Here is a 24,658-nt window from a genome sequence, read left to right on the forward strand (position 1 = left end):
ATGAGAGGATCAAGTGTGTTCCAAGCATGGGAAACAGATTGGAGGTAGAATATTGGATTTGGAGAGCAAGGGAGTCTGTTTGACTGAAATGTTGAGTATATAAAGGGGAACACCGTATAGTAAGCCTGGAAAGGTAAGCTAGAGCCAGATTGGGGAGGGCCTCAAGCGCCAAACTGAGCTTGTGTTGGTCCTGGAGACAATAGCAGTCACAGGTTTTTGAGCAGAAAAATGGCACATTCATACTTGTACTTTTAAGAACCTTTTGGCAGCTACACAGAGAGGGGAGAGATGGGAAGTCTAGAGCCCACTTAGAAGGTTATCTTCATTGGATGAGAGATGATGAAGGCCTGAATATGGTGGTGGTGGTGCAAATGGAGAGTAGACAGACAAAAGTGATGTAGTGAATAAAGAAAATAGAGGAAACTGAAAACTGGCTAGATATGGAGATTGTGATGAAGTACTATGGTGCCATAAGAAATGAGGAAACAGATTATTTCAAAGAGACATTGGAAAACTCACATGAAATAGTTCAGCATGAAGTGAGCAGAACCAGAAGGACAATTTATATTATAACCTCAATACTATAGAAATGAACAATTTTGAGGGCTTTGATAAGCTGATAAAGAATGAAGTAAGAGGGGGGCAGCTAGGTGGCGCAGTGAGTAGAGCCCAGGCCCTGGAGTCAGGAGGATCTGAGTTCAAATGTGACCTCAGACACTTGACACTTACTAGCTGTATGACCTTGGGCAAGTCACTTAACCCCAATTACCCTGCCTTCCCCCCTCCTCAGCACTACAGAAATGAACAGTTTTGAGGTCTTTGATAAGCTGATGAACAATGAAGTAAGCAGAACCAGGGGACACAATGAAAACAGCATTGTAAAAACAAACACATTTGAAAACTCTAAAAACAATTAATACAATAATCATTCATGATTCCAGAGGACCAATGATGAAACATGACTGAGGGGTAATGAATTTAGGGTGCAGAATGAAGTGTGTCTAGTTTTATATCCAACCAATGAGAGAATTTGTCTTACTTGACTATGCATTTTTCATACGATAAATTTGATTTTCTTATTTTTTCCTCCAGTGGACTGGGGAGTGGGAGGAAGATAAACTAATTTGTCAATTTCTTTTTAATTAGAGAGGTGGGGAGAGGGTGCTACAGATGTGAAATGTTTCATGTACTTTTAGATGAGGTCATTGTACTATTAGTTTTACTTCACTGTTTCATTATGTTACAAGAGACTTCTCATGAAATACATGTTTATTATTAAAAATAAAATATATCAGTAAGCTTTTTAAAAAAATCAGGAGATGAGTGAGGGTAAGGGAAGGAAAAGAGTCAATGATGACCTTGAAGAAGTTCGAACCCGAGTTCGGGATGGTGGTTCCCTCCAGAGAAACAGGAGAAGTTTGGAAGAGAAGTAGGTTTCGGGGGGCATACAGTAAGTGCCATTTGGGAAATGTTGAGTTTAAGATGTGTATGGGTTATCTAATTGGAGATTTCTAGGAGACATTTGGCATTGTGTGATGGGGCCCAGGAGAGATACTAGGGCTGAATATGTAGTCTGGGAGTCTTCTGTGTAGAAATGATCACTGAGCTCATGAGAGAAGAGAGCACCAAGTAAAAGAGTGTAAGAGAAACAGAGGGTCAAGGACAGAACCTTGTAGGACACCGAACATGGATAATGATTCAGCAACGGCAACTGATTTGCCTCTCCTTGCACAAAGTAAGCATTGGACAAATATTTGTTGAACTGAATTGAGTAGAATTCTCAATGTTCAGCAGCTCTTCTAATCTCTCCTAGGGTTCATATTTATTTACACAAAGAAGAGGTTGAAAAAACACAGCATCACCTGACTCCAAAAGCTCTCAATGGTTCTCTTGGCTCACCTCTAGCTGAGTGGGAATCTCCTGTCCAAACAACATCCCAAAGCCAATGGTCAACCCAGGCTGTGTTTGAAGATATGTAATGAGGGAGAGACTGCCCGTTCCGCTTTGGAATAATCTAATTGTTAGCAGTTTTCTTTTACTCTGCCTTTCTGCCCTTTCCATGTTACTCCTAGTTATCTTTCCTTGAGCAAAGAACAGTTCTAATCTCTTTCCCATAATCCTAAAGTCTTTTCTTTTCTAGGCCAATTATCTTCCCCACCCCAATTCCTTCAACCAAACTTAATATGGCATTATCACCAATGTCTTCTCAATACTGATCTCCCTTCTCTGTATGCACCCCTTCTTGTTAATATCCTTCCTAAAATGTGGAGGTGAAAACAAAACAGAATATTCCAGCTATGATCTGACCAGGGAAGACTACAATGGGATTATCACCTTCTTTGTCCAGGGCACTGTTCCTCTCTTAATGTAGCCTAAGCTCACGTTAGCTTTTGGCACTGCCATGTTACACTACTACTGGCTAATATTGAGATTTTAATCCACAGTAACCCTCAGATCTTGTTCCTTTTTAAATTTTTTTAATTGACAAAAATGTGTTTTCTTTCCCTCCCACTTCCCTTACTGGAAAAAGAAAGAACAAAACGACTATAACATATATGCATAGTCAAAACAAATCCCCACATTGTCTATGTCCAAAAAAATATATTTTAATCTGTACTCTGAATCCCTCCTCTCTCTGTCAGGAGGTTGCTAGAATGCTTCCTCATGGATCCTGTGGAATCGTGGTTGAACTCCCAGATCTTTTTCACATGAATTCTTGCCTAGACAACTTGGACTTGTGAAATTGGTTTTTGGAATCCACATATGGGACTTTAGATTTATCTCTATTCAATTTCATCTTACTTTCCTCTGTGAAAGCTTTCTTCCAACCCCTACATCACTGGTATAGGCTAGAAAAGAGCCATTATATCTGAGTAGAACTTTTTTCTCACATTTCATTCACTTTTTTTCACTTTTATAGTATAAAATACTATTTTTTCCCAATTATGTGCAAAGACAATTTTTAACATTCATTTTTTTAAAATTTTGAGTTCCAAATCTTCTCCTTCTTTCTCTTCCCCTCCCTAAAAAGGTAAGAATTTTAAATAGGAAAAGCAAAAAAAAGGGAAAATAATGTGCTTTGATCTGCATTCAGACTCCATAGTTCTTTCTCTGGATGCAGATAGCATTTTCCATCATGAGTGTTTTGGAACTGTCTTAGATCATTGTATTCCAGAGAAAAGCCATGTCTATCAAAGTTGATAATCTCACAATGTTGCTATTACTGTGTACAGTGTTCTGGTTCTGCTCATTTCACTTTGCATGAGTTTATGTATGTCTTTCCAGATTTTTCTGAAATCTGCCTGCTCATCATTTCTTATAGCACAATAGTATTCCATTATATTCATATACCACAACTTGTTCAGCCATTCCCCAGTTGATGAGCATTTCCTTAATTTCCAAATTTTGCTACCACAAAAAGGGTTGCTATAAATAATTTTGTACATGATGGTCCTTTTCCCTTTTTTATAATATCTTTGGAATGCAGACCCAGTAGTGGTATTGCTGAATCAGAGGCCCTGCATTGTTTTATAGCCCTTTGGGCATAGTTCTAAATTGCTCTCTAGAATGGTTGGATCAGTTCACAACTCTACCAAAAATACATTAGCATCTCAATTTTCCCACATCTTCTCCAACGTATATCATTTTCCTTTTCTGTCATATTAGCCAATCTGATAGGTATGAGGTGGTACCTCAGAGCTATTATAATTTGCATTTCTTTAATCAATAGTGATTAAGAGTATTTTTTCATATAACTATAGATAGCTTTTGATTTCTTCAGCTGAAAACTGCCTGTTCTTAACCCTTTGACCATTTATCAATTGGGGAATGACTTGTATTCTAATAAGTTTGACTCAGTTCTCTATATAGTTGAGAAATGAGGCCTTTATCAGAGACACTTGCTGTAAACATTATTTTCCAGCTTTCTGCTTTCCTTTTGGTTTTGTTTATGTAAAAACTTTTTAATTTAATATAATCAAAATTACCCATTTTACACTTTGTAATGCTCTTTATTTCCTGTTTGGTCATAAATTCTCCCCTTCTCTATAGATCTGACCAAAAAACTATTCCATGCTCTCCTAATTTGCTTACGGTATCACCTTTTGACTCTAAATCATGTACCCATTTTGACATCATCTTGGTATATGGCGTGAGATGTTGGTCTATACTTAGTTTCTGCTATACTGTTTTCTAGTTTTCCCAACAGTTTTTTTTTTCAAAAAGGGAGTTCTTATCCCAGAAGCTTTGGGTTCTATTTATGTTTATAAATATTTATAAATTTGGGTTTATTAAATGCTAGGTTACTATGGTCATTTACTACTGTGTCTTGTGTACCCAATCTAGTCCACTGATCTACCACTCTTTTTCTTAGCCAGTACCAGATAGCTTCAATCATTACTGCTTTGTAATGTAGTTTGAAATCTAGTATAGCTAGGCCCCCTTCCTTTGCATTTTTTTCATTAATTCCCTTGATATTCTTCTCCTTTTGTACTTCCAGATTAATTTTGTTATTATTTTTTCTAGCTCTATAAAATAGTTTTTGGTAGTTTGATTGGAATGGTACTGAATAAGTAAATTAATTTAGGTAGAATTGTCATTTTTATTATATTGGCTCGGCCTACCTATGAGCAATTAATATTATTCCAGTTGTTTAGATCTGACTTTATTTGTGATTCGCTTTCTTTTTAAAAACCTCCTGTAGCTTTCTGGATCTGATTGCTCAAACCATCTTCTATTTCCCAAAGTGATTCATATGTAAAATGGTACTTGCCATAAACCTGTTATTAATTTCTTTAAGGGAAAAAAATTAACCTGTTGTTTAGATGACTAGCTCCCCAATTTTTTAACTAGTCTCTATTCTGAGTATCTCTATAATTATCTAAGTATCTAAGTATTATATTATTATCACATATTATATATAGTAAATAGTATGTAATAATATTATATTATAATTATGTATTTTGTTATATATGTAATTATTTTATTATACAAGTCTCTAAGTATAAATGAATATTGAGTAGCTAAGAGATACTTAGTTCTACCACTTTTCTGGAAGACTATCTTCTCTCCTTTTATGTGTTCTGAGAATGTTTCCTGTATAAGTGTAAGGTTAATGGAGAATAAGATCTTTCCTGTCTATCAATAGGCCTCATGTGGAGCCCATTAAGGGAAGCTTGCTTGCTTGTAGGAAGGCTTACACACCTTTTGCTAATTTCTAATTAGGCACTGAGCCTATTAGCTGAAAGATGAGCATTTACTTTGGGGGCTCGTTTATGAGAAAAATGTTGTGATTCCCTGGTCGAGACTCTCAGTGGCTGTATGTTCAGAGCTCCCCAACTCCTCAGAGGTAAAGGCTCTCTCGATTCAGCAGTGGATGTTTGATTCAGGCAGTAGAGGCCCATCTGTTGGTCTTTATTTCTCTTCTCTCTGTTTCCTGTGTTTATATTTTATGTGATTAAAAAAGAAAGATTGTTGACCCCTGAAACAGTTTTCTAAAGCAGATAAAAGAACCTGCACTAGCAGCCATCCTGGGTGTGCCAGTGTGGTAGCCATTACAACAAGTCACACTTTATTAAATACTACCCTCTTCTTTATTCATGGAAAACAATTTAGCATTGCATTGTATGCTTGGTGCTGTAGAGTGTGGGTCAAATAATACTTTGTCATGCTTAGCGCAGTGCCAGGGAAGAAGGAGGAGGGGGAGGAGAAGGAAGAGAAAGAGGAGGAGGAATTATTTTAAAATTTAAAAAGTAGCCACTGATTCTATAACTTTTGACTTGGGTCAAATTTTGCTTTGACACAGAAGTGAAATTCATGGGATTGTAGGTTTTGACCTAAAAGAGGCCTTAGAAAGGCCATTTGGTTTACTCCCCCTTCATTTTATAAATGAGAAAATGGGGCCCAAAGAACAAAGTAACTTGTGCAAGGTGACATAGGCTTGTAAATAGTGGGACAGATTCAAGACCAGATCCTCAGACTGCTAAGTCAGCATGCTTTCCGCAGCACCACATTTCCTCTCCCAAGCCAATGGCCTTGTGTTTTCCTCTAGCCCTCATCCTGACAGTGATTGTCTGGTTTGAGGGTATTCTCTAAAAGTCCAGGGGTAGGAATCAGGACGTGTAGGTTGAGCCATGCCCCTAACATGCCATATGGCTTTAGGCCAATCACAAAACTTCACCTTCCTCATGTCACCTGAGTTCAATGATCCCTGGTTGATTAATCTCATTGGCCTCCTGATGAAGTCGGAATAGAAAAGGAAATGACAAAGGTCTTTCAGCTGTTAAAAGCTCTGGTCAACTGCACAGAATTGGTTTTGTTATAATAGTAATGGTAATCCTATGTCTTCATCCCTGAGAGAGACCAGCAATTCTTATCCTTTGAGATTATGCTGTCAGTAACCTCTAGGGTGATAGTCTAGAGAACCACCAGTGTCCATGCTCACCAGGAGCTCTTCCCTCCTTCCATGCTCCACCAACACCCGTCTTTATGTCCGAGAGAGGAAAGAAGGAACATCCAGAAGACCTGGACTTTGAGAAATAATAATTTAGGAAATACTGGACTAATGTCTTGATTCCCGTGGAGGGAAACAAGGAAAAAACCATTGTCCGATATGGCTTTCATCCATAAGGAGTAATCCTGACCATTTTGATGTCGGTAGAATTTTCAAGGCTGCCTCTTTTTCCACATAGTTTCCAAGGTGGGATATGGGCCACATCACCAGTGCAGAAAGGGTCTGTTATGCCATTCTGTGGGAAAGGGAGCTAGGCTGGTGAAAAGTCTGCTGATATTCTCAGGCATTCTTAGACACTTATGATGGTTGTGTTATATAAGTATAATTAAGGTGTAGCCACAGCAACCTCAGAGCCCAAAGGTCTATAATTCAAGCTTTTGAGTTGAACATCAGTGCATTAAATTGTTACCGTTTTTGCCTATATACATGGATAGTTTTTATTCCTCGGGTAATGAGTGAACCAGGGCAGCTAGGTGGTATAGTAGATAGAGTGCTGGCCCTGGAGTCAAGAGGCTGTGAGTTCAAATCTAGACAATTGCTAGCTGTGTGACCCAGGGCAAGTTACTTAATCTACCTTGCCTCAGTTTCCTCATCTGTAAAATGGGCTGGAGAAGGAAATGGCACTGCAGTATCTTTGCCCAGAAAACCCCAAATGGGGTCATGAAGAGAGTTGCGCACGACCGAAAGACAATAATGAGTGAATCAAAAGTAGCCTGGGCCCAGCCACTTTGATTCCCCTTCCCCCAGCCTATTTTTGTTTCTTTGTTCTGCCATACTGAAATTTCCTATTTTTGGCTGACCTGCACAATCTTTTCTGCATGTGGCACAGGAATTATGGCTTGGGAATCTGTCTGGATGAGACTGGAAGAAAGAGGAAAGGGAAAGTGAAGTTTTCCTAAAAGGTAGGTCAAAGGAAAGGCAAGTGATGTGGCTAGTCCCCTGGGTGCATCACAGTCCTTTCAAGATCCAAAAAGCCAGGGCTTGGGAGAGTTGGATTGGAGCAAAAATGGAACTCAATTAATCCTTGCCATCTGAACTGGATAACTAATCTCCATTATAGGAATACAGCTTTAAAAACTCTCTTCCTGGCGCCATGCTATCCTGGTTGGCAAATGAGTGACCATAAACTCAGCCTGCTAGGTCTAGCCAAGCCCTGACCAGACCAAGCTTCATAGGTCATCTGGCCTTACAACCCAACCATCTCCTCAATGCTAGCCATCTACCCCTGCCACTCCTCTTGCTCTGAGAGCTATAATCAAATCAACACACTATTCATCATGGAAAGGAGATGTCGGTCGACTCCCTTGTGGATCCACTCACCATCTCTGCATTTTCAGAGCCAAATACCCTTCCCTGGCCAGCAGGCCCCTAAACAGTTGTCTCTCCCTCTTAGAACATAAGCTCATTAGGAGCAAAGATCGTCTCACTTTCCTAGTTGCATACAACACGTTTGATCCAGTGCTTGGTGAAAAGCGAGCATTCAATAAATATTTATCTTTCACTCATTCATTCAGAGCTGGAAGGGAACTGAGAGGTCTTCTATTCCAACTCCCTCATTTTACAGACGAGGAGAATGAGGTCAAAAAGATAAAACAATGTGCCCAGGGTAGAAAGTGGCAGAGTGGGATTAGAACCCAGACCTTTGGATCCCAAGTCCAGTGCTCTCTTCACTACTCCACATTGATTCCCCTATTCCTTAGAGGTGCTATCATTTTGGATGTGTCCATACTGCACAGAAGAAAGAGGAGATTTGGCAATTATCAGATTACAGTCCAACCTTGTTAGTGGGGGCTTTGTAATTTGTGAAAATTCACAAAATCCAGACTGGGCCAATAATTTCAGTTATGCATTACTAATAGATGAAAAGTCTTGCTAAGCTGAATTAACAAGATGGGAGGAAAAATCCTTAAATTATCTAAGAAAACAATTTTCAAATGCTTTTGAAGCACAAATTGATGTGTTAATTACAAATCATTCTTACTTAATTATTATTAAAGTCAAGCCCTGGACCTCCAGAAATAAATTCTTTATTTATCTAATTTGAGTTACTGGAAAGTAATTAAACTTGATTTCTTTGAGAATATACTCTGAAATTCAATCTTTTGACTAATTCAGACTGGCCTCCCTAAATAGTTGTAATTAATGTGCTTTGGCTATAAATTATAAAGACAGGCCTATCTGAACTAGCTCTTCATTAATTCAATTAACTGAGTAATGGTCAAATATTGGCTACATTATCTGCTGCGGAGACCCATCCTGTAATTCTGAGAAGGGTAAAAAAGTATCTTAGAGCAACTTTTTTGGGGGGAGTGGGGGTGGGGGGGAAGAGAAGTGATCCTCCTTGATTGAGGCTGGAATGGCAGGCCCAAACTCTCCCTAGGCTAAAGGCATTAGGGGGTGAGGGCTGTGAGTCACCAGAAAGCCCCAATTCAATAAAATCTTAGGGAAAGGCTTCCAGATCTTTTCACCTTTATACTGAGAACATCTAGCACCCCTCTTGTGTGATGGCCGCTTAATAAATGCTTGTTGAATAAAGGAACAAATGAATGAGCTGGAAACCAGCAGGTTGGGGGTGGGGAGTGGGGGTAGGGGATAGGAATTACAGCTTCTTTGCCTCAAATACCTGGCACCTATTTACCTTCATCATGAAGCAATTACATAATTGACATAAAAATGCGAGACTGTTTCCTGCTGCTCTAGGGATTTCTTTGGAAGGCCCAAATGTGGAAGTATATGATAAAGGGAAGAAATAAGGGTTGGAGCAGATTTGGAATGAAAGTTTTCTGCTATTACTTTGTTTGAGTTGGAGAAATTTTGGAGTGGGAGTGGGGGAGGGCTTAATGAAAGGAATATGCATTTCTTAAGCTCCTACTCTGTCAGTATACAAATACTTTCTCATTTTATCCTCACGACAACCCTAGGAAGTAGGTGTTCTTATGATCCCCATTTTACAGCTGAGAAAACTGAGACAGATAGTGGTTAAGTGACTTGCCCAGGGTCACACAGCTAGTGAATGTTGGAGGCTACATTTGAATTCAGATCTCCCAGACTCTAGGCCCAGAACTCTATCCATTCATTCATTCAATAAACATTTATTAAGCACTCACTATGCACCAGGTACTATACAAATTCCTGGGGACATAAAAAAGAGGAAAAAGACAGTCCTTGCCCTCAAGGAGCTTCCAATCTAACGAGAGAGACAACAGGCAAACAAGGATATACGAAGCAAGCTTCCCCAGGCTCCCAGAGGAGCCATTTACCCCCAGTTCAGTTTCTCTGCTGGGTCTTTCCCTCTGAATATTTCACTTCTGAACATTCAAGGGAAGGTTTTGTGAGAAAGTGTGGCTGTTGCTCTTGGGGAATAACACCTTCACACCTTAGAGATGAAATAGCACCCCTTAACAGCCCATGAGAGATCCTGGAATCACAGGATCAGAGATTCAAAGACGGAAGGGATGAAAAAATCACTAAATCATCTTTTATCCCTCACCCACTAAGTCTAAGTGTGTCCTCAAGGCTCTGCTCTGGGCACTCCCTATGTCTCTTGGTAACCTCTTCAGTTCCCAAGGGATCAATGATCATCTCTCTGCAGATGACGCCTGGATCTATGCATCCAGCCCCAGTCTCTCTCCGGAGCTCTAATCTCTCCAAATCAACTGCCTGTTAGACATTTCAGAATGGGTATCTCGTAGGCACCTCAAACTCCACATGTCGAAAACAGAACTTATTTATCTCTCCTCAGAAAACTCACCCCTCTTCCAAACTTCTGTTTTTTTGAAATAAATTTTTATTGATGCCTTTTATTTTTACCTCAGCTAAATTCACCTTGTATAACCCCATTTACCTCAGTTTCCTCATCTGTAAAATGAGCTGGAGAAAGAAATGTCAGACCACTCCAGTATCTTTGCCAAGAAAACCCCAAATGGGATCACGAAGAGTTGGACATGACTGAAATGACTGAACAATTCTCCCTCCTCCACTCTTCCCGAGAGGCATGTCTTATAGCAAAGAAATTGTTTTTTAAATAAAAAGAAGTAGAGGGAGAAGGAAAAGTATCAGTAAAGTGGTCAGTACATTAAAAAAAAATCCAACAGTATATATACAATGCTTTACAGCCATGGAGCCCTCCACCTCTGCAAAGGAGTGGAGGGAAGTGCTTTCTTCTATCTCTTCCTTGGCTTTAGACTTGTTCTTTGAAATGTTGCAACTTTTCTTTTTGATTGTTTTATAGTCGTTCAATAGCTCAAATTTATGTAATACTTTAAAGTTCACAAAGTACTTTACATAGCTAACAGGGCTTTGGCGCATGCCCCAACCACTTACAATGGTCTCACCCACCTGGTGGATGCAGGAGATCTGGAGAATTGGTTTGTGTCTGGACATTCTGTGTTGTCCTACCAGGTGGTTGGGAGCAGCCTGTTTCCTTTGGCTGTGTACCTAGAACCATCTGTGCCTTTAAAACTACCTACCAGGACAATCTTTCGCTTTTTCCTGCAGACACCTACACATAAAGGGAACAGGAGGGAGGGCTTGAGGACTTCTTTTCCTCCCGCTTAGGTCAGAAGGCCCTAAGAAACAGACTTGGGGTTTGACCCTGGGTCTGTTTTTGTCCTTTTCAGTTCTAAGAGGAAGGGGAAAAGTGTCTGACGAGAGAGCTTGAGCTAGAGGGGTAGGGGAGCTCAGGACCACCAGCTTGAGGTTGCAGCCAGCCCAGGAAAGCCCTGAGAAGCAAGGCTCTGGAGTGCTGGCAGTCTTAGGATTTCAGCTTGGTGGACCTAAGGCTATGGAGGAGCTGAGTTAAAGATGTGAACCAAATGCCCCTTTCCCCAGGGACCAAAGTGATACAGGAGCATTATGCTCCAAGGTGTTGAGGGAAATGTTTACATCTTTCTAGTAAATAATCCTTTGTAAAAGCGAATGAGATGCTAGTAATTAAGCAGAACTGGGGTCCCCTAAAAAAAGAGGGAACAAAAAAGGAGTAGGGGCCTGAGCTAATAGCAAAAAAAAAACCAAACCAAACTTCCTGAGCCCCTCGGGGTACAACAGGACACTGGGGGTGGGGGGAAAGTGAGCAGGGCCATCCAAAGCCCACTGTTATGTGATCCCCTTTGGATTGCTCTGGGGTTGGTGTTCAATAGCAAGCACTTATATAATGCTATAGAATAAATCTGTGCTATAGGTTCTAGTATTATTCCCATTTTGCATATGGAAAAGCCAAGGCTTAAAAACGCCCAGAATGGCACAGCTAGTAAGTGAGATGTAATTTGAACTCTTGTCTTCCTGACTGCAGGCCCAACACTCTATCTGCCATGTTCTTTCCGTTTACATGGTTGTCATTGTGTATGTTGTTTTCTTGGCCCTCCTCACTTCAGTTTGCATTAGTTTGTCAAAGTCTTCCAAGGACATGTCTTCCAAGGACACCAGCATTCTTTGGGTCACCCAGTTTCGCAACCTCAAAGTCATCTTTAAACTTTTCACTCCCCCCACCCCCATCCAATCAGTTGACAATTCTACTTCCACAATATTTTTTGCATCCTTCTACTTCTGTCTACTCACATAGCAGCCCTCCATACCATTCTAGATCATCACCTCATCACCTCTCACGTGGGCTCCTGCAGTGACCTCTTAATTGGACTCCCTGCCTCAAGGCTCTTTCCTTTCCAGTCCATCCTCCACAAGGTGCCAGAGTGACTTTCCTGAAGCCCACGTGATGGGATGCTAGGATCGTAAACTGAGAAGGAACCTTGGAGGTCATCAAGTCCTCATTTTATAATTATAATTGTATTATATATGTATATTATAATGTATAATTACAATTATAAATGGACCAAGGCCCATAAAGGGATGTGCTTAAAGTCACGTAAGTAGCAAAAGCAGAGCCAGGATTTGAAGCCAGGCCTTCTAACAGGATCGCCAACACGCTTACCACTGCACCGTGCTGCCTGAATAGGTTACTCTCCTGCCCTGTACGCTCTAAGCCTCAACCTTTGGGATCAAAGACAAAGTAATTTCTCTGTTTGGCATTTAAAACCCTTTACAACCTGCCTCCAACTGACCTTTCCAGGCCTATTCTACCCTCCTCTCCTTCACACAGGACTCCGTTTAGCCAAAACATCCTTCTTGCTGTTTCTTACAAACATCCCTCCATCTCTCAGCTCTGACCCCCATACCTGGAGTACGCTTCCTCTTCACCTTCACCAAATGGAATCCTCCCAAGCTCAGCAAGCACTGCCTTCTGCACACAGCACCTTCGGATCCCCCAGCTGCTAGCGCCATCCTCTTCCAAATTACCTCGTACCTTTTTCCAGGCATACATATTATTTATCGTCTTAGGTGCATATGTGGTGTATCCTGGCTAGGGTCAAGGACTGTTTTAATTTTTGTCTTTGGGTCCTCAGCACCTAGCACAGTGCCTGGCAAATAGTAGGTGCTTAATAAAAGTTGCTTGATTGGTTGGTCTCATCCCACCTCTTTGCTGGAAGCTGAGCATCTCACAGAAGTGATTTGCCCAAGGTCACATAGGGAGGAAGTAGAAGCGCTGGAATTCCTTAAGGTCCTCTGCTTTGATCTATCTGTCCAGGAAGTTCCTCACACCCCTGAGCAGTAACAGAGTCTTAAAATGTCATAGGAAACACTTTCGGTAAAGGAGAGAGAGAATGTGGATTGACATTTCCTCGGGGCCAATGTGGCCACCAGGATGTTCTCAGGGACCACTGTATTGGCTTCAGGTGCCAGCAGAGGGTACCATCCTCATGGTGTCCCTGTTCGTTTAAAGAGGAGCCATGGTCCAGTGGAAAGGGTACAGCTTTAGTGTACAAAGTCCCAAGTTCAAATCCCATTCCCTCAATTTACTCCCTCTATGGCAAGTTCCTTAAATCCTCTGGGCCTCAGTTTCTTCATCTGCGAAGCAAGAGGATTGGACTTCCAGCCTGAAATCTGTGATCTTGTGATTCTGTTTTTTCCCCAAGGCTCCTCTTGGCTGCTGTGTTGACTTCTAGGGGCCCAATGCTCTTAAAGTCTTTGGGGCTTTTAGTGAAAGAAAAAATTTCAATCTGATCTTGGAAAAAAAAAGGCACATTAAACTTGAAGCTTTCATTAATCAGGGCCTGACAGAGCCAAAGTGGAGCTTTCATTGCCTCTGGGCAACATCTGTAGCAAAACCGGGAAACAAAAGGATGGAAGAGCTGGAGCAGGCTTACTGGCAGCCTTTGCTCCATTATGACCACCGTATGGAGGGTTTCATAGGCAACATAATTAATTGCCATTTCAATAAACATTTGCAAATCTCGTTAACCTTATTAAGTGTTTGGAGTAGGAATGAAACCTGAGCACATTTCCAGAGATAGGGTACAAATGGAGGGGCACAGTGAATTTATGTCCATCTTGACTGATCTGTGTTTTTAAGTTCTTTCTGCATGTATCATGGCAAAGATATAAAACCCACCTGACATCTGTAGTCTTAGCCTTGGCAATTCTCCATAACTAAATAATGTATGTGTTTCTTTCTATTGGATACAGCCAGGAAAATTGTAATGAACTGAAAAGACAATGTGAAGTTTCCCTGGTTGGATGAAATATAGTCAACTAACTATAAAAGAAGGGCAACTCATTACAACAAACTCTGTTAATCTATCATATCAGTGGCAGAGCTGTAACTAGGGTAGGGTAATCGGAGATTTCCCCCAGGGTGCCAAAATTTAGAGGGTGCTAATGGTACCTGCCAATGACTTTCAAAAGAGTAGAAATAAATGAGCTTAGCAGCCATTTAGCAAATATAGTTTGAGTCCCCTTCTGGTACTTCACACCTCGGTGAGCTCCTTTCTGTCCTATCCCCTCTTCATTGTAGGTGTTGCTTCCAGCCAGCTCAAAAATTGCTGATTATGGTTCTGATGGACAGGAACTCTCTAATATCCGGTATGCCTGCATATCGCTATACAATAACCAGGTTTGGTCTCATTAATATAAAATCCATAATAATCCCTGGTGTCTTCTTCTTACTGTACTTCTCAGAGGAGCTGTGTGATTTTAAGAGTCCTTTGGATCATCTATCATACAAGATTATAAACCAAGTAGGATGTCATTGGATATTCCGATTCCATCTTGAGAAAACCCTTCACATATCTCAAGTCTTCATCTCACTGACACTTGGCCTCCACAGTCAGAAATCTAGAGAAGTGGTTTTGTCAGAGTCAAAGGTTTTGTGTAGTCTTGGGTTCTCAATAAAAAAAAAGTCTTCAATATATTTTTTTTTCTCTTAAGTTCATTTCACCTTCACACACTGTCTATGAGATTTTGTTGTTTTGTTGTCATTCAGTTGTTTCAGTCGTGTCCAACTCTTTGTGACCCCTATTTGGGGTTTTCTTGGCAAAGATACTAGAGTGGTTTGCCATTTCCTTCTCCAGCTCATTTTACAGATGAGGAAACTGAGGCAAAGCAGATTAAGTGACTTGCCCTGGGTCCCACACACCTGGGGAGTGTCTGAGGCCAGATTTTAATTCAAGTCCTCCTGACTCCAGGCTGGGCACTCTATCCACTGCACCACCTAGCTGCCAATCTATGAGGTAGTTAAGGCAGATATCACCCCCTGCTTTATCAACATGGAAACTGAGGCCCAGAATATCTGAGAGAAGACTGCATTTGGTTCAAATCCCAGCTCTGCTACTTACTACCTTGGGCAGGTCACAACCTCTCTAGACCACCATTTCCTCATCCATAAAATGAGGGGGTTGCGTTTGGTGAGCTCTGAGGTCTCTTGCAAATCTGAATCTGTGACCTAACCAACTGGCTCCTGGAGGTGTCAAGGTTAATCGTCAGGTCTTCTGGCTCCCTTAGCCAATGCTTTTCCAAAACTGATATAATCATTGCCATAAATCAGGGGAAAGAGACTTAAAGACCCCATAGCTGAGAACCAATTTGATTAACATTTAGGAAAATCAGTTTAGGAACTCAGCCACACAAGGCACATGTTTGTTTTTGTTATTTAAGAACATTGGGACTGTCATCCTGAGTCGGATTGGGAATGGAATGTGAAAGGGCTGCCTTTTAGAATGTCAAACTCAGAAAGTCAGACTGGTTTACTAACTTGTCCAATTTTCTGTTAACAACCAAAATCTTGAAATTTTTAAAAGAAGAATAATGATCTTCACTCAGAACCAGCCATACTTAGCACAAATTCAGTTGAAGGGAAAGGAGTGTGAAGGAAACCTTAGAAGTGTGACCCCATAAACAAGACAACACAAGACACTGTGCCATGGTGGGGAAACCACCCTCTCTGAACAGTGATCCTGGACATCATTGCTGTAGGAAGAAGCAGGGTGAAGCTGGGTTGGGGAGAGAAGCTCATCTGGGACACTGAGGTAGTTACCAGCTGGTCACTTCCTATTTTAATTAGTTATTATTGCTAGGTGCCAGACTCAGCTGTTTTTAATTGCTGAAGCATTGGCATATGCCCTCTATACTTCAGTACCTTGGAGCAAAGCTCTCACTGTTCTATCCTAGTTATAGATCTAAACTGATCAATTGAGCACTATTATATGCCGAGTACTGTGTCAGGTATCAGATTCACTATCAATTTTTCATATTTCTATATTTCATATCTCTATATGTCATATCTCTAAAGAAAGTTGAATCTCGATAGACCATTACTCAAGATGCCCTCTCCTGGACAATTTTCATTTAGTAACAAATGATAAATTCATTCAGATCATACACCTAGATACTCACATCTACCTGGCTTGTAAGAAAGACTAAGATGGAGTTATGATGATATAAGATGCATGATACAGATGGCAACTAGCCCTGGCTCTTTAAAAATCTGTCTTTCTGCTATTTCAGGTGGTAGAGTTGAAGCTTGGAGCTGTCCACCCACCCGACCCACAGCCCCCAAGACACAGAAGCCCCTGCTAGGACATTCTACAAGGGCTTCTCTTAGTCCTGTCACATTTTTGAAGTTTGCAAAGTCTCAGAGTCATAACTAGCTGTTACTGCGCTTGGAGCAAATTTGGAGTAACACAGGAGGAGGCCGGAGGATGTTATCTGCTATCATACTGGGAAAAAAGAAGCCTGTGACTCAGATTCCAGCTCTCGTTCTCTCCCTACCCCTACTTGTGGAGAAGGTAGGCCCTGGGTGGTAAGGGAGGAGGGTGGGCCCGGAAATTGGTAAATCAGGAAGATGGCAGTTGCTTCCACCCTACTGGGGAGAAAGCACACCTCCCTTCTCGCCTTTCTTCCATTCTCCCCTTCTCCCAATGCTATATTTGTACCCTGAGGCAAAGCCTCATTTACCTCAGCCTAGTTAAAGCATCTTTATATACACTATCTTACTTAAGTTACATATTGGCGGTGCTAGGTAGGCTCCGCAGGTATTGTTATCCCTGTTTTGCCAATGAGGATAACATGGCTTAGAGTATTTATGTGACTTGTCCATGGTTATAACAAAGTGGAACCTGAACTTATACCACATTCCTGCCTCCCTTGACCACCCAGCTCCCAGGGCCTAATGAAGGTAAGCTTTTCTCCTCCCTCATGGCCATCAGAGCCAGACCCTCTCTTCTTTCTAAAATGAAAACCAGCTGATGTACATGGTTGGTTGTTGTCCTCATTCTCAAAGAGGAACAAAATGACATCACTATGTTGGGGTCAATGTCCAGATGTTGTGCAGATCTTGTAAAGATGTTATACCTGATGTATATAGTATACGAATAGGAGAAGGTCTTGGCAGTACCTCAAGGAGGAGGAGGGATTCCTTTAGGTGCTAAGCCACAGGTTCATGAGGACTAAGACCTTTTGTATACAATACATCATTATTTGTACTAATTTGTCTAAAATAAACAACCAAAGTTTATAAGCCAATAGTGATGAAATTGATATAAAATGTCTCCAGCATCTACTGGGGAAAAAAATGGCTAAACTCCCTTGAAAAGCTATGAGTCCCCGGCATTATGCCCTTGATAGTAGGCCATTGATAGAAATATTTGAGACAAGACAGATGGTAACTTCTCTATGGATAAGAAGAGACCTAGGTGCAGAATTCTAAGATAATGGCAGCTATACCCAATTTTGAGAGAGCTCCAACATATTTACTAGAGTACAAGCTCAGTTCCTTCCCCAAAGAACAGAAACAACCAAAATAAATTTTTCCTGCCTGTAAATCTTATGCTCAGAACCATTTAAGATGGATGAGTTTGCTTTCTTCTGTGGACCTGAAGATGGTTGGAATTTGGGTTTAGTCTCAATACTTACTCATCTCCAATGTAGAGTTTGGGCCAGACCTCATTGACATGGGTATACTGGGGACTGCCCTTCCAAAAGAGACGCTCCAGCTCAAAGGCCCCTGGTGTGATGTAGTCATCTTCTGGTTCTTCTTTGCTAGATCCATAGGCCTTGTTCAGACTGGTCTTTGACTGACTTGAAGTCATCTTTTTGCTAAGAGATTTTTTGATTCTCTTCACAGGCTACCGTGAGAAAAGGACAGAAATGGTGCTATCAGGACACCCACCAAAGGGAAAACACTCTTTCAGAAAAGGTATGAGTCAAATTTGGGTGGAGAAAGCTGAATTTAAAAGCTGGAAAGGCTTTGCCCCAACCCTTCTTCTCAATCCACTGAGTCATCCAGGGTTGGGCTCTAGATAAACAATCAAGGCCATTATTGGCAGTTGAACAGTGTTTTCTAAACATTCCAGGCTCCCCCAGGTACAAGGGCACGAGGGACCTCATTTGCATAATAGAACTTAGGCTGAAACTTAGCCCAAAAACTGGAGGCCTTGGGTCCAAGGAATCTTAGAAGGCACCACCTCTCTCCAGCTTTTATCTTTGTTTTTGCTACTTCTTCAAATTGGAGGAGACTCAACAGCCCATCCCCAAATTACCAGACTTTTCGTACCTGCAGTAAGTCTACAAAGAACAAAATGAAAGGAAAGAGGCTCAACTGTGCAACAGACATTTATTAGCCCCTATTGTGTGCCAGTCATCAACCTGAAAGTCTTTTTTTTTCCCTAGGACAGTTCATCTAGGGAGTGTGTATGTATGTGTTTGAGAAGCCATGCAAATTAGCACAGGCCCCTAGTCCCAGGGCTACAAGGAAATTAAATTGTAGGTTAGCTCTTTTTTAACGACAGTTCATTCAGGTTGCTGATGTTTTCTCTCTGGGATATTAGTAAGTTACCTCTTCAGTTAGTTCTTGAATTCCAAGGAAATGAAATCCATTTTCAGACCTGAAAACCTGTTCAAAAGCCCTTGTCAGGTCAACAGAGGACTTGGGACAAGTATGGGCTCTGCTGTTTATTTCCTATATGACCTTGGATCACTTAACCTTTATGGATCTTAAAAGTTTTTATCATCAGCAAAATGAGGGTATTGGTTCTTTTTTCAGCTCAAAATTCTTTGTGTTTGTGTGATGTCACAAATATTACTAAAGAGAAGCTCTTTCCTCAGTCACAACCTCACCCCAATCTTTACCCTGGTGGAACAGCGGGTCAGCCCCTCAGACAGAGCCCGTGGCCTCTGGAAAGTGATGGTCTTCACTGCACAAGAGCCGAGTTCTAGGTGAGTAAAGAGCCCTTCCTCCAGCCATAAACCTAGGGGAAAGAAGAGAGAAGTCTAGGTGGTTCTATAGTTTGTTGAGCACCAATTATGATACACCAGGCACTGAAAAGCCATAACTAAAGGGTCCCATTGGAGAATGGAAAGAAATAAAACTGAAAATGAAGATTCAGTTTTTGTAATCTAGTCAAGGTTAGTGTGGATGGCAGTTTCAATGGCAGTTTCACTCCCTTGCCTAAGGAGAAAGTACCTGTTTCCACCCTGCTGAGGTGGGTGAGGCTGAGGATGTGACCTTATGTTCCTCCTTCTGATCTCACCAATATATAATAAGAAAGGATTTAACAAAATCTCTTATTATATGTCTATTGAGAAAACAGAGCTGTGTGGATAAAAGATTGATGTGAATTTGGAACTGGTTGAATGACTATACCCAATGAATGTCAGCCTTGGAAGGAGATCACTAGAAGATGAACACCCAGTTTTGTCTTTAGTTGTGTTCTGGTTAATACCATTGTCAGTGCCATAGAGTCAACTTAACAAACATTGATTAAAAACCTGCTATTTGCCAAGCATGGTACTAGGCCCTGGGGATTCAGAGACAAAAATGCAACAGTCCCTTCCCTCAATGTGCTTACATTCCATTGGAAGGAAACAACATCTACATAGAAAATTAAATACAAAATGTACAAAGTGATCTCTGAAGGGAGGGCACAGATTGAATACGAAGGGTAATTTGTTAACAAGCTCCTCACTCTGTCCTTGCTGTCAGTGTCCTCAGGTCCTGGAATGCCCTTCCTCCTCATATCTACCTCTTGGCTTCCTTCAAGTCTTAGCTAAAGTTATCTTCTGCAAGAAACCTTTCCTGGTCTCCTTCAACATTCTCCTCCGAGGCTGCCTCCAGTTCACCCTATATATGTACATAGTTGTTGGCACACTGTCTCCCTTATTACACTTTGAGTTCCTTGACAGCAGGGACTGTTGGGGGCCTTTATCTGTGACCCCAATCCTTAGCACCATGCCTGGTACATATTGTTGACTAACGGAGAACAGGAAATTCCAGAAAGTTCAATGGAAGGCCAGGATAGCATGGGATAAAGAAAGCATTTATCAAAGTTATAGACAGTATGAAGCCATAACACATTGGAGGACAAATTAAGATACAAAAAGCTGTTGATAGACTACCACAATGGGCTAAGGAGTCTAAGAAGATGACCTGTAATAGAAATAAATATAAATTCCTACCCGTAGGTTAAGAAAAATCAATTTTACAAGAACAGGATAAGGGAGTGGTAGCTCAGTGAAGCTTCATGTAAAAAAGCCTGGGAGAATTTAATGGGAATTTAACATGCCCTTTCTCATTATGAGGATTTTCTTCCAATAAAGCTTCCTTGCTTTAATTTCTCCTTGCTGCCTCCCATCATGCTGTGTTGTGTTTTGTGGTTCTACCCCCACCCTCCCCCGCCAGTTTACCCCTTTAAAAACATCAACCATCATCCAAGGCTGGCACTAATGGCCTTGGAAGGTCTCCTACTTCCCAAGGCATCTATTAGGGAACATAGAACATGAGACCAGGACCAGGTTCCTGGGCCTGGAACCCACACCCTGGGAGGACCTCCCTACCTTCCTCCCACCAGGGCTCTGACTGGGATCTGGCCCCAACAAGGCTCCTTGGGCTCTTTCTTCTGGCAGAGTGAGTGGCATACAAGGGAGATTGTATTGGGCCTTAGAACAATGTACATCACTCTAACTCCATGAAGTCAAACCAGTCACTTAACCTCTCGATGTTCTTGGCAGCTCTCTAATCGGTAGCGAGTTTCCTCCCTTGGAAGCTCTTTATGTACAAGGTATCACAAAAGTAGTGGTATCCCAAAAGGTTCAAGCTTTACTAGCTCTAAACGGCACAAAGGCTTTTGGGACATCCTGTATTAATTAATCACAAGTCTAGTCCTTATCCCGCTTAATTGAAAAGTAGGTGTATAATTTACCTGTTGTGTCATTCTCTCAGTCACTTTTTTTTGGTGTAGTAATGTCAGGGATTTTTTCCCCAATATTTTTGGTATCTTCCCTTCTTTCATAGATACCTTGAGAACTGATGTCTCAGCAGACTCGAAATTTTCTGCTGTTTACTCAGTGGAGTCCAGCTGCTTCTTCCATCTTGGTTCTCTTCAGTGCTATTTTCATTTGTTCGGGGAGCACGTCTGGAACTATGATGGGAGTGTCCGCCATCCTTTCAAACTCCTACTGACTACCCAAGGAGACTTCTGAGGTACATATTATTATTGAGACAAGGAAGGTCTGGGGAGGATGGATTAAATATCATTTCCCCCAAACCTCAGTCTCCTTCTCTTGCCAACATTACCCTCTATGGGGTCATATCTCCCACTCTGTACTGTGTATGGGATGGAGGGGAAAGGAGGGTGAAGGAGGACGGAAAGATGTTTCCCCATCCCAGTGACTGAAATACTCAGCTTAATTTCCAGACAGAGTAGGAAGTAATGTGGTCTAACCAAAACAGGATGGCATGCATTGGAGTTCTGGAACTCATTACCATCAAGTGTGGGGAATCGGGTGGGGGGGGGAGGGGAACAAATCTTATAGCCATCCAGAAACCGCAGACCTACAATTCCATCTTAAAATCCGCTCTGTATGAATCCCACTGAGCAGCTCCAAAACCTCTGACTTCCAGAGAGTCAAATAAAGTTTTCTTTCCTGAAACATGGCAAAAAATTAGAAAGGGAATCAATTGGTTTTGTTTGGTTTCCATAGCCTGGACCTACACTTCATAAATGGGTCAAAGAGCTTGGTCTTTTGTGAGAGTGGACAAGTATCATCAGAGGAAGACATATGTCTGGAAAAAGCCTTGAGGTTACTGTTATCTTTCCATACAGCAGGGTTTGCGCTTAAGAAATCACATCGCAGCTCTAAAGGCTGCCCTGTGAGTATGTAGAGTCAGTCCATTTCTCCTTGACCTCTGTGGCCATGTTTTTCCCTTCTTGGAATTTCTCCTGTTTCTGGCATCATCCTTTTTCTGGTTCCCCTCCTACCTTTTGGGCCAATCCTTCTCCATCTCCTTTGTTGCCTCCCCCTCCTCCCAACTTCCTAACTATGTGCATTCCCCAAGGTCCAGTCCTTCTCCCCCTCTTCTCTGTCTCAATGTACCGATTGTACGGATCGTCTCTCAGTTACAGCTATCCTGTCTATGCTGATACCTCTGCAGTCTCTTCTCTTCTCTTCCCACCTAAGATCCTGCAAACCATTTGCCTTCAGATCTTCTCCACAAGGGTGTCCTTCCATGATGTCAAAATCAGCATGTACCAAACAAAGCCCATCCTTGTTAACAGAAAACTAGAGGCTCATTAGGTACTCATTTTTTTTTAATGCTTATCGAATCTAAGGAAAAATCACTGCAGGAGGCAGGATGGTGTAGTGGATAATGCACTGGAGTCAAGAAGGCTTGGGTTCAAACGCTGCTTCTCAGTTTTACTCTCTGACTGTGGGCAGAGTTTTTCACCTTTACTACTTAGCCGCAACCAACCTTTCCCATTTTATTATATACATTACTCCCCCTTCCTGCATTCCACAGTCTGGCCAAAATGACCTTTCTGTTGGCCCTCAGATGGAATACTGTATCCCCAAACTTTGCACAGGTTGTCTGTCCCCCATGCCCAGAATGTACTTCCACTCCCCCTCCGCCTCTGCAGTCCCATGTTTCCTTCAAAACTCTGCCCAGGTGCAATCTTCTACACGAGGCTTTTCCTGATCCTTTAACTGGCCCTCCAAAATTTACCTTCTGTATATTTGGTTCATGTTTATATATGAGTACGCCTCTCTCTAATAAAATGTAAACAATTTGAGGACAGGGACTGTTACTTTTTTGTCTTTGTATCCCTGTGCCTCGCACTGTGCCTTGACCGTAGTTGGCAAATTAATAAATGATTACAGATTAATCAGTTAAGTTCCGTAAGTCTTGGTTTCCTCATCTGTAAAATGGGGATAACAATGTCTACCTTACCTACCTCACAAGGTTCCCCTGAGGCTCAAATATCTAAATCACTTTACAAACTATAAAAAGCTATACTTGAAGTCTATCAAATAGATAATTCCAATGTCCTGACTGGCTGAAACTACAGTGTCATATAAGCACATTTCAGCCCAAGACCACCCTTGGGAGAACCACATCTGCCCAGGTACTAAGCAGGACAGAGCCAATGGGATTGGGCAAGGGGATCTGGTTGCCCAAGCCCAGTAACGAGATGGGGGAGAAGAAGAGAGGGAAGGGAAAGGAAAAGAGAAAACCCCTCTCAGCCTCTGTTTCCTCATCTGTAAAATGACATAATAACCCACTTCAAAGGGTTGTTGGGAAGATCACAACAAATGAGAAAACAATGTACAAAGGGCTTTGTAAGCACTATGTAAATGCTAGTTATTCTCATTAAGAACTAATTCTGGGGCAGCTAGGTGGTACGATGGATAGAGCACTGGCCCTGGAGTCAGGAGGACCTGAGTTCAAATCTGGCCTCAGAAACTTACTAGCTGTTTGACTCTGGGCAAGTCACTTAACCCTGATTGCCTCCCAAAAATGAAGAAGGAGGAGAAGGAGGAGAAGAATTAATTCTGTAAGTTCAGAGGCCCAGGAAATTAATTGTGGAGGATATCATATTGTCATTAACAGATGACAGGGTATTTGTGCATGCCTATGACCGGTGGCTACTAGTATATAATGTCCTACCAGATGCAACAAAATTGAACTGGGCTCAGCATACATACGTATTGGCTCACCTCTTTGGTCCCCGTCCTAGTTTCCTTATTTTTGTCAGTTACCACCCTTCTCTCAGTCACCCTGGCTCAAAAATGTCAGTATCTTCTTCACCTCACCTTCATATCCCACATCCAGGCTGAAGCCAAATTTTATCCCTACAATATCCCCAGCATCTGCCTCTTTCTTCTCCTTTCCCTCTGTTCCCAAGGCCTCCACGTTCCAACGGCCTCCTTCCTCGCTTCTCCCAGCTTTTAGTTTTGCCTTCTTTCAATCTACCCAACACACTATGGCCAGAATGGTCTCTCTAAAATTATCAATTTCACCACATTGAGCCCCTGATCAACTCTATGTCTATGACCCTGTTATTTACTGTCCGTGTAACCTTGGACAAAGTTCTGGGTCCATTTCTTCATCTGAAGAATGAGGGCTTGAGACTCCATGATCATGAAGAGCCTTTCTACCTCTAGATCCTATTAATGCACCCTCTACTCCAGCCAGGCCCTTCCCTTATCACCCCCTATACACACCAGGCCCATTCTTATTCCTGCTGTCCTTCCTCCCCTCATTTCACTTCTCCATCCTTCTAGACCCAATTTAGGTCCTGCCTTCTCCATAAGGCCTTCTCAGACTCTTTCAGCAACTGTGTGAAGGATAGATTGGAGAGGGCAATAGAAGTAGGATTTAAACCCAGAACCTCTGACTGAAAATCCATTTTTCTTTCCAGAGGTCCAATCCCCACCCCTTTTCAGGGTACCAGCTGATAAGTGAACAGATATAGTTATCCTCCTTGACTTGGCTCTCAAAAGTTATCTCAATCAGATATAACCATCCTTGTTTGTACAGGACAA

At 41.7% G+C, this 24,658-nt stretch overlaps 1 protein-coding gene across 1 annotated transcript in view; it reads right to left on the reverse strand.

Annotated features, from left to right (window-relative positions):
* DUSP29 (dual specificity phosphatase 29) overlaps window positions 1-19,081 on the reverse strand; it is a 32,920-nt gene extending 13,839 nt beyond the window's left edge. Inside the window, exons 1-2 of the mRNA XM_036737254.1 lie at window positions 18,968-19,081; window positions 17,753-17,964 (exon numbers count right to left, since the gene is read on the reverse strand). Of these exons, the coding sequence (XP_036593149.1) occupies window positions 17,753-17,928 (176 nt within the window). The 5' untranslated portion in view covers window positions 17,929-17,964; window positions 18,968-19,081. The remainder of the gene's footprint in view (window positions 1-17,752; window positions 17,965-18,967) is intronic.
* Window positions 19,082-24,658: the final 5,577 nt, after the last annotated feature.

Source organism: Trichosurus vulpecula, chromosome 8, assembly GCF_011100635.1.
Source record: "Trichosurus vulpecula isolate mTriVul1 chromosome 8, mTriVul1.pri, whole genome shotgun sequence".
In the NCBI taxonomy this organism is placed as follows: domain Eukaryota; kingdom Metazoa; phylum Chordata; class Mammalia; order Diprotodontia; family Phalangeridae; genus Trichosurus; species Trichosurus vulpecula.